The sequence below is a fragment of the Hordeum vulgare genome, chromosome 3H (genome assembly GCF_904849725.1).
Source record: "Hordeum vulgare subsp. vulgare chromosome 3H, MorexV3_pseudomolecules_assembly, whole genome shotgun sequence".
NCBI classification, from domain to species: Eukaryota; Viridiplantae; Streptophyta; class Magnoliopsida; order Poales; family Poaceae; genus Hordeum; species Hordeum vulgare.
In genome coordinates, this window is record NC_058520.1 from 225,665,106 (window position 1) to 225,675,511 (window position 10,406).

Below are 10,406 nucleotides of genomic sequence, written 5' to 3' on the forward strand. Positions count from 1 at the left end.
CGAAGACAAACTTAAACTCTTATTCAAACTCATCATGCCACATAGGAAGGTGTCATACAAGGAATGATACAAAATTGGAAAGGAATGCACCGGGGCTGTTACATAGTCGGTGCAACCGAGTTTTTACTTTGATTTCACCGAGTTGAGCAATAATGTTGTAACGTTTGGAGTTCTATATATGCCTATATATACCCCTCTACCTACCTCTCATTTGAAGAGGAAGCACTTAGAACGAACCAATACATGCCCCATCCATTTTTTGAGAGAGAGAGACACCTACTTATGTGTTGAGATCAAGATATTCCAATCCTACTATATGAATCTTGATTAGCCTCCCAAAGTTGCTTTCCACCCAATCAATCTCTTCTACCCAAGCCAAATATGCGAGAGAGTGATTGAGTGTTGAGGACACTATCTTTTGAAGCACGAGAGCAAGTTGTTAATCATACTACCACATCTATTACCTTTTTGAGGGTGGTGTCTCCTAGATTGGTTAGGTGTCGTTTAGTAGCCTCTGACTTCGTTTGGAGTTGAACCAAGAAGTTTGCAAGGGCGAGGAGATCGCCTACTTTGTGAAGATCTACCCCGAGTGAGGCTAGGCCTTCATAGACGTAAGCCATCATGAAATAAACAAGGTTGCTTCTCCGTGGACCCTTCATGGATTGAGCCCTCCCTGGACTCTCGCGACCGTTAAACTCCATGGATTGAAGTCTCCATCAATATGGACGTACGATAACACCACCTATCGGGATCATGCCAAAAATGTCTGTGTCAATCTTTTCGTTTGATCTTCCTATTCCTACCTTCTACTTACACGTGCATGCATTTACTTTTCTCTGCTATACTCTTAGACTTGCATGTGTAGGGTGTATTTTTTTAGAAAAGGAGGATGACCCCCGGTATCTGCATCTCGGAGACGCATGCGACCATTTTATTGATTATTCCCGACGACCTTACAAAGTAATACAACAATATGCTTGAAGCCGCTACTCCTATCCATATGATGAAGGGGTGCAAGCAGGGCCAAATACCCAGACCTCTCACCTAAGCCTAACATCTAAAGCCGGAGGCCCTGACCGAGCCACATACCGGGTCCGGGGCACAAACCGGTCTGACGCACTCACATGTGTCGTCGCCACCATCTTTCACATACTCTTGTTATGAAACCTCATTTTCTTTAATTCCCCGCAACAAGGGCTTTGTTGCAAAAAACCCTCTTCTCTAATTTCCTGCAGCAAGTCCCTTTCTATAAAATATTTTCTTTCTAATTTTCTGTAAGAATGCCGTGTTTTAAAAATTAAAACACATATGTGGTTGCGTCTAATTTTCTGTAACAAGATCCTTGTTGTAAAAATTGCAACATCTTGGGCCGCATCACGCACTAACATGGTCGCCTTTTGCTGCTGCTATTCCGCCACAACGTTGTTATTGCAAAAACTTGGAATGGACATGAACATACGACATGGTGATGTGGCTGCTGCGAGCACTGGTGGTGCAAGAACGGCGGTGAGCTTGATGGTGCTCCACAGCCACGTGGCGGGTCTCACCGGATCCGGTCGCCGGGAGGAGTTTGGTGGCGGAGAGCCGCCATGGATGCGCTCGCGACGACCTACAGGCAGGGGCACTTGGCTTGGTTGCTGGTTGTGAGTGCTCGGTCCGCAACAAGCTAGTTAATTCAGTCAAGCCAATTGAAACAAGGGATGAGTTGCGAAACTTGTACTAGGATAGAGATTGCTTTTGAGTGGTTCAATCCAAATCAAATCCGACGACTGTGGAGGAGGTCGATGCATGAATAAACATCCGCCGATTGAGCGATAGTGTTTTTCACAGAAAAAATACCCTAAGGTTGTATATAAAGACCACCATAGCCACAATTACTATCGAAAGTGGTTGATCTTTGTTATGAAATATTTTGAATACAAATAATAGAAAATATGGTCGACATTTACTTGAATCGGAGAGGATGGGTGTGCAATGGTGTTGGAGTATGCATACACCGGAGTTGAAGGTGACCCGTTGACCTGTTTGTATATATAATTTTTCGTTCATTACAACGCACGGACGTATTTACTAGTAAGATCTTATGACATCTAATATAAATGCAATCGGATGAAAAACGTCAACAAAAAATTGTCACCAGGGGAATGAGAGATGAGGCGAACCGCTTCGGCTAGCAGCGCGAGAGAAGCTTGGCGCAACGTAAACCCAAACACAAAACGAGCGTAGCAAAAGTCAACAGCAGATCTGGCGATGGACACAAACTTGGAGAGAATATAACCACGGCACGTGCAGCCTACGCTGCGTATTACTCTAGGACCTGGACGTCAAATTGACGTCGGTTGAGGACCTGGACGAGCTGTCGACGCTGCTGCAGGTGCCCCTCGTCGCCGGCACCGTCAACCGGGGGAGCGACGCCATCGCCGCCGGCATTGTGGTCAACGACTGGGCGGCCTTCTGCGGTTCCGACACCATGGCGACCGAGCTCTCAGTGGTGGAGAGCGTCTTCAGGCTGAGGGACGCCCGGCCGGGGGCATTGTGCGCCGACCACAGGAAATCCTTGGTTGAAAGCTGCTTTCTTTAAGGGTGTGTTCAGTTTGAGGATAAGGTGTCATGGGATGGGTTGATTCCATCCCTGGCAGCTCATCCTCGTGTTCACTTGTGTTTTCATCCGGAACCGGACCGTCCGCATGCAATGGATATTCCTTTAAGATGCTTCATCTACCGATGCCTGGGAAATGTAGGAACCGGCTCGTTATTCATCGATTGAACGCAAAAGAAAAGAAAAAAACAAAGCCTCACCGCTCACCCCCTTTACCCCCGAGGATGTCCCACCCAGCCGCCGCTCACCACCGAACCCTATCCTCTCGCTCTCCCTCTCGTTCTTCCCTCCCAGCCGCCGCTCTCCCCTCGCATCTGCTCTCCACCGACGGTGAGACGACGGCCACAGGCAGGGAAAGAACCGGACGGCCAGCGGCGGGAAGGAACCTGCCGCGCCCACCCCATCTTCCTCTCGTCCGACCTGCAGTAGTTCCTCCCCCAGCTCATCCTGTGCAGCAGCCCCTCCTCCTCCCAGCCCGACCCGCCGCGCCGACCCCATCTTCGTCGAGCTGCAGCAGCCCCTCCTCCTCCCAGCCCAACCCGCCGCGCCGACCCCATCTTCGTCGAGCTGCAGCAGCCCCTCTCCTCCTGAAGGTATGCATCTTGTTGGCCAGCACCATCCCTCCACTTTCCTTTTACTAGGAAAAGCTAGGCTTCTTGCTGCTGTTATGTTTGATAGAGTCCATGCATTGTAGATGGTCAAGAGGGTGAATAGAAGGAAGAGGATGATTAGGGGTGCTGCTGTTTTTGTGGTTCTTGCTGCAGTGGCGGTAATTGTTCGTGCCATAATAAGGAAGAGGAGAGCTTGCATTTCCTATGGCCCTATGCATGAAAGAGACCGGCAAAGATTTGATTATCTAAGTAGCAAAATTTGGCAGTGTGATGTTAAGTGTAAAAACATGTTGAGGTTTGAGAGGGCTCCTTTCTTTCATTTGTGTGACATATTGAGGGATCGCAAGTTGCTCAAACCGACTATACATTTAGATGTGGAGCATCAAGTGGCAATGTTTTCGCATACTATTGGACATAACCTTCGGAATAGGGTTGTGGCAACAAACTTTTGTAGATCATTTGGGACAATTAGCATCTACTTTAGACGTGTCCTTCATGCCATAGGTCAGCTGCGTAATGATTATATCAGGCCCCTTCGTTGGAGATCCCAACAAAAATAGAAGGAAATCATCGGTTTGACCCATATTTCAAGGTATTTAAAAAAACTATTCCTTAGCTATTTAGGATATAAATCATGCCATTTACTATTTTGTCAATATATAGGATTGCATTGGAGCTATTGATGGAAACCATGTGCGAGCATCGGTTACAAAGGATGTTGAAGCCTCTTTTCGTGGTAGGAAGGGATTCACCACTCAAAATGTGATGGCAGCGGTAGATTTTGACCTCCGCTTCACATATGTGTTGGCTGGTTGGGAGGGGACAGCCCATGATGCGACTGTTTTAGCTGATGCATTAGCACGTGAGAGAGGGTTACAAGTGCCAGAAGGTAAGAGATTGCCTTAGATTTGTCCATATATCTACCTTAGTTGATGCGGGATATGGAGCCTTATCACCATTTTTCTTTCTCTTTTTTAGGAAAATTCTACCTAGTTGATGCGGGATATGGAGCCAAACCCGGTTTCTTGCCACCTTTCCGTGCCGTGAGATACCATTTGAACGAGTGGGGCAACAATCCAGTTCAAAATGAAAAGGAGTTGTTCAATTTGAGACACTCATCACTACGGGTGACGGTAGAGCGAGCTTTCGGATCTCTCAAGAGGCGATTCAAAATTTTAGATGATGCCAAACCATTCTTTCTATTTCCGGTACAAGTAGACATTGTCATAGCTTGTTGCATCCTTCATAATTATGCACTATCTCAAGGGACTGATGAATTCATTATGCCGGAGGTGACGTGGACCACCCAACCAGTTCGAACACAAAGGCAACAAGCAAGTGACCATAGGGCCACGATTGACCGTAGGCAACAAATTGCTACACAAATGTGGGTGGATAGGCAGGCCATGTATGGAAATTGAGTAGTATGGCATATTACATGTCAAAACCATGTATCTTTGAGTTTATGTAATGGCTCGATAATTGTACCATTTGTTCTGTTGAAACAATCTATTACTATCATTGTTATTCTTTTATGGCTGGAGAGAATGTTACTTACTATCATTGTTATTCTTTTATGGCTGGACAGAAATTGATTTACTATATTTGATACATTTTCATGGTTGGACTGAATTTTATTTACTATATTTGATACATTTTCATGGCTGGACAGAATTTTACATACTATATTTGATACATTTTCATGGCTGGGCAGAAATGGACACCATTGATCTCTCCGAAGCAAGTGCAACCACTGCTGGAAGTGGACAAGCTGGGTGGACCAACTCCATGACCACCATGATGCTAGGCTTCTTGGATAACCTAGTTGCTGATGGCAAGAGGACTTCAAGTGGGTTCAAGATGATGCATCACAACCAATGTGCTGCAGCTTTGAACGAACACTTCAAGCTAGTGATCACCGGCGGCGAGGTTTACAACCATCTTAAGAAGTGGAGGAAGATTTGGGGCACGCTGGTCACATTGAAGAATTTAAGTGGAGCTTTATGGGATGACGATACTTGTACTATCAGGCTGAGCCATGATCACTATGCAGGTCATTGCAAGGTAAGCTTTGATGCATGAAGATTTGACATGGCCTTCTTGAACAATTTTTGTACTATCAGGCTAATCATTTGAACAATTTTTGTAGGATCACAAATCTGACGTGGCCTTCTTGAATACCCGAGTTGAGCACTACCGTGCGATGGAGACAATTTTCATGCAAAAAACTACTACAGGAAAGAATGCAAGGTCTGGTAATGATGACCTTTCCATTGAAACAGAAGATGATGACAATGGTGAGGTGAACATGTCACCAAATGTTGGTGAGTCCTCAAATCCCAATGAACCAGCAAAAAAGAAGGCTAAGGTGGTGAAAAATAAGGATGATCCGTCGATGACAACTCTTCAAGATGGGTTCAAACTTGTAGCTGCAGCTCTTGTGAAGTCTGCTGGAGATGACGATACTATACCTGATGACCTTTGGGAAGTTGTCTCCAGCACTATTGGATTTGCTGAAGGATACCTTGCTCACTACTATGCCCATCTTGTGGACAATCCCAAGATAGCAAGAGCTTTCATGTCGCTCAGCGACTCTAACTGGTTGATTTGGGTGAGTAGGTATGTGACGAAGAACTTCGCATGATGCATTTCTCGTATGGACTAGCGTGAGATGATGAACTTTGCATTATGAACTTGTATCGAACTTTAATTAGGAGAGCTTTTGGATGACTAGTATGTGAACCATATGTATGGATTGTAATGAACAATATTTCTTTTCGATGATGACCTTGTGATATTGTTGCATCTTATGATATTTGTATTGAAAATCTGTTATATATGTTGTTATATATTTGTTTGACTTGTGATGATATACTATTAAATTGCTTGTTGAAAATACAAAGAAAATGTTGTCAAAATTTTAAATTATATGTTGTCCAAATCTGAGATATATATGAGCACATTAGAGGTAATCTCACCATTCATATGAAGAGGTGAGTGGAATGAGATTCTTCTCATTTTACCTCCCAAACCAAACACATCGACGGAATCAACCCATGCCATTTTTTATGTCCAACCGAACACAAGAATGGAACCAATCCATGCATCCAGAATGGAACCATGACATTCCATGCAATTTGATCCTCAAACCGAAAACACCCTAGCACTAAAAGCATTTCGCTAGCCAAATGGTAGTATTACTATGTGGATACATGAACGACGACATCGATGATTTTAGATATGGAGAATAAGAACATTTCATATTATTGAATTTATAGGTGTAAATGATGGCTTTATATAGATTGATATATGTTTTTATCAGACCTTTATGAGATAATTAATAAAAACGACGGCATACATAGGATAACCTCCTTTTCTAAAGAGAAAAGGTACTATTACGGTGGGTGCGGTGCCAATGGTCAAGTGTGCGTACCAGTACTAGAACTATACTTCAGTAGCAATCTTGCTTGCCCTTATGATTTGCGTTGCATGGCCACACGCATCACAGAATATGAACTAGTCCGTACTACTAATTTTTTTGCTATGTCAATGGGATGGGGTGGTAACGTGACAAAACAAAACCGCCACAAGATTATTAACCCATCAAAAAAGACATTTCTTCCAACCCCTACAAAAAAAGAACTGCAACCCAGTGCCTCTTGATGGTTATTTGATTCTAATCTGACGAAAAGGAGAACAAAATCGTTGGGCCAGTCAAGAAAAACAAGCAGCAAACTCGCTAGCCGAATAGATATATGATGAAAAGAAGACAGAAATGCCAAGGAACAAGGCTTTTTACGGATATATACATACATACCCCGATGACGTAAATGAGTCCTTGGAAGAAGCAGGCGGAGTGCCCCCATCTCTCGGGAGGGTTGAAGCCGACCACCTTTGGTACAGCCACATTGCCTTCCTCCTCCTCTCCATCTTGTTTGATTCTCCCTCTCTCTCCCCCCTCTGCCTCTCTGTTGGTGAGACTGACAACAGGAGGATATGGAAAGAGAGAGAGAAGGGGATCCTAACACAAAGGAGAGGAGAGGAGAGGATGATGTCCCTGTTGCTGATGAGATTTTCCACAAAGGGGATGCGAGGGGAGGGCTCAGCTGAGCTAGTGAGGCATCACACATCAATCAATCAACCAATCCATCCATCACTCGGACAGACATGGACAGAAAAAGATGGGTGCCCCTCAATTCATGTCCAAGGTTTGGAGCTCACTGTCACCACCAGTCCACCGCCACGGACTCACTATGCCAGCCCAGCGCAGCGAACGATGGATGGATGGCTCATCACACTACTAGGAGTGAGTCAGAGATGGAGAGAGGGAGTGAGGGCGCCCGCTTGATTTGCGACACGAATCTGGTAGGGTTCAGCTTCTACGGCGTGGTTTTCTTAGAGGAGGTTTTCGCCTGGCGCCATGCGGGGAGGAGAGCAGGGCCATTTTGCTCTGCTTTTGTAATTCTGGTTTGCTTAGGTTCATCTGAATGGCTCGCTCCGATGTTTCTTGGGCGTTCTCTGATGCGATTAATCTCTGAATGTACACGTTTTTTGATGAGCAAAACTGCATCATGTTCTCTTATGCGATTAATTCTTGTGTACATTAATTCTCGTCCAATCTCACCATCATGTTCTCTGAATGTTTAATTTTATTGGTCTTTGCCGAAGGGTCATAACTGCATCTATTTCTTGTCTGCGTAAATGTACTGTGATAAAGAAAATAAAGTGCATGCCTGTTCTGATCTAGTCTCTCCATCTCTCTGTCTCTCTGACCCTCTGATTTAATCAACACTGGCTCTCATGAGTGTTATAGGTAGGTTTATTCTAGCAACATATTGTAGTAGGGGTGTAAATTACGCTATCACCTTTCATGTCAGGAAAGAATCCACTATCTGATGAATCTTTCTACTGCAGAACTTGCGTTGTATTTCTGAACCCTTAGAAATGAAACCTTTGCTATGATGGTGGTGGACTTTGCGAGTTTGTGTTTGTTTTAACTACTGATAATGTTCAATTTGCTTTCTTACTTGAAGCGTTGTGTTGTTTTAACATGGCGTAGTGTTGCAGCATTGCGTGTTTGCTAGAGATATCATGTGTTTCTTTTTATAGCTCCTTGTTGAATCTTGACATCTTTTCCAAGACAATTATGGGTCCTCCATCTTTACAGAACAATTAACTGTTATCTTTTATTCTCTTTTTTTGTTTTGTAGATCACCTTCTTTGCAGGTCGAGTGGGAGAGGACGAATTACCTCCGTCGTAGGATCCAGTTAAGACGCCAGTTCATCGTCTAGATAAGCGATATAAGCAACAACGTCGAAAAAGTCAAGTCAAAAATTCAGGTTTGATGCATCCAACCTTTACCCTTCTCATTGATTTATGTGTATGCTGTCATATATGATATGCATTACAATGATGAATTTTATAGTCCTTCATCTAAACAGATTCTCTGCATAATGCCATATATGTTATGCATTACATTGATGAAAAATTGACATCATGTTGGTTACATTTTTTTATTTGATGGTTACTTAGTGTTAATATGAATTCGACAAGTGTGGATGGAAAGAGGATGAGGGAGGAGGAAGAGGATGATATTATGCTTTTCTTGTTGTTTGCATTGCAGTGTTACTTAGGCTCTAGCAGTATAGTCGTATCAGAAAGTTTTGAACTTTTTATTCAGCAAAATCTGAATCTGGCTTCAATCCTTCTAGATGTGTCGAGCTTGCCAATCATGTGCAACTTGCCTGCCCAAACCTGATATCTCCAGGTCTTCTGGCAATAAGTGGGAAATTTTAAGGTGGCTTTCTTGTATGATAACTGCTCATTTTAGCACAGGGTAGTCAAAATCGTACATAATATATAAGTGTTTCTCCAACTACTAGCTGCATCACATGCATACACTAATTAATTGCGTCTAGAAGTCAAAATTATTCAGTAAAATCCGAATCTGGCTCTAGTAGTCTAGTCGTAACACAAAGCTTGCTTAATTGGGTCTTTGTTTAATGATGAGTTCATTACCCTTATTATGCCTTGCTTGAACCAGAAATGCCAGCTGAAGAACATGGATATGAGTAGGCCCATCGGCGAGAAGTGCACAATCGAGGAACAAGTCTTGTTTATTTATTTTTCGAATGAATCGCAAAATTTCGGAGTAGTTTGTACTAAATTATCAAGGATGATATGTAATTTGTGATGAATTATCACAAAAGTTCTTGCTTATATATGCTAGTGTTGCATTCAAATGCTATATTGTACACCATTTTTTTGTATGATTATCAAGGATTTTTGTTTATCTTATTATACGGTGCACATCAATTTTGTATGGTTATCTAGGATGTTTGTTTTTCTTGTTGAAATTGATGGGTCATTATTAACTGAACCAAACCTCCCTTTTAGTTTGAGAGAAGCAAATGAGTCTGAAGAGAAGGGGTTTGACATGGATTAGCTATGCAGTGGATTGGTGACAGGCAGGGATCAATTCGATCCCCTAGTGGATTAGTTCCTCTGGAACCAAATAAGGCCTAAGCTAGATCCGTGGATCACATTTCTTTTCTCCTCTGGAGCTTGGAATGTCGTGTTGTTCATAGTCAAGGTGATAAATTAAGAGCAACTTCAACGGGTCAACCCAAACGGACAACGATTTTATCCTTTTTTGTCTGTTTGGGTTAGCCGTCCGTCTGGCGTTCGCCCTGTTTTAGATATGGATCGACAGCACGCCCAATACGCCACACATATGTGCCGGCGTGGCCGGCTAACCGTCCTATTTTGCATGATTTTCATAGTTTGAATCAAATAACATAATTTGAACCAAAAATAGCATAGTTATTACAAGCCGAATAAAAATAAAATGTCTCACATAGTTTTGCAAACTAATAAAAGAAGATAAATCTATTGGTTGCCAACATGATCCCACATATGCTCAACCAAATCATTTTGCAGTTGCACGTTAGTTTCCCAATCACGCATGTCTTGATGAAATTGGGCGAACTATTCAAACGTTGCCGCTCCTCCATGCTAAGGCACAACGTTCTCATTTTAAAACTGAAATCCTTGATCGTACATACGTTCCGGGCGCTCGTCTTCTACGATCATATTATGCATGATCACACAAGCAGTCATCACCTCCCACAGTTTCTTCGTGCTCCAGGTATTAGCAGGATACCGAACGATGCCCCATCGAGATTGCAAAACACCA

At 43.3% G+C, this 10,406-nt stretch overlaps 2 protein-coding genes across 2 annotated transcripts; both read left to right on the top strand.

The window, feature by feature from the left end:
• Positions 1-3,877: 3,877 nt before the first annotated feature.
• Positions 3,878-4,829, top strand: LOC123439825 (putative nuclease HARBI1). Its single transcript, XM_045116482.1, has 2 exons — positions 3,878-4,099; positions 4,189-4,829. The coding sequence occupies exons 1-2, from the start codon at positions 3,976-3,978 to the stop codon at positions 4,629-4,631; spliced, it is 567 nt and encodes a 188-aa protein (XP_044972417.1). The 5' UTR covers positions 3,878-3,975; the 3' UTR covers positions 4,632-4,829.
• Positions 4,830-4,926: 97 nt separating this feature from the next.
• Positions 4,927-5,992, top strand: LOC123439826. Its single transcript, XM_045116483.1, has 2 exons — positions 4,927-5,274; positions 5,360-5,992. The coding sequence occupies exons 1-2, from the start codon at positions 4,927-4,929 to the stop codon at positions 5,852-5,854; spliced, it is 843 nt and encodes a 280-aa protein (XP_044972418.1). The 3' UTR covers positions 5,855-5,992.
• The last annotated feature ends 4,414 nt before the right edge of the window (positions 5,993-10,406 follow it).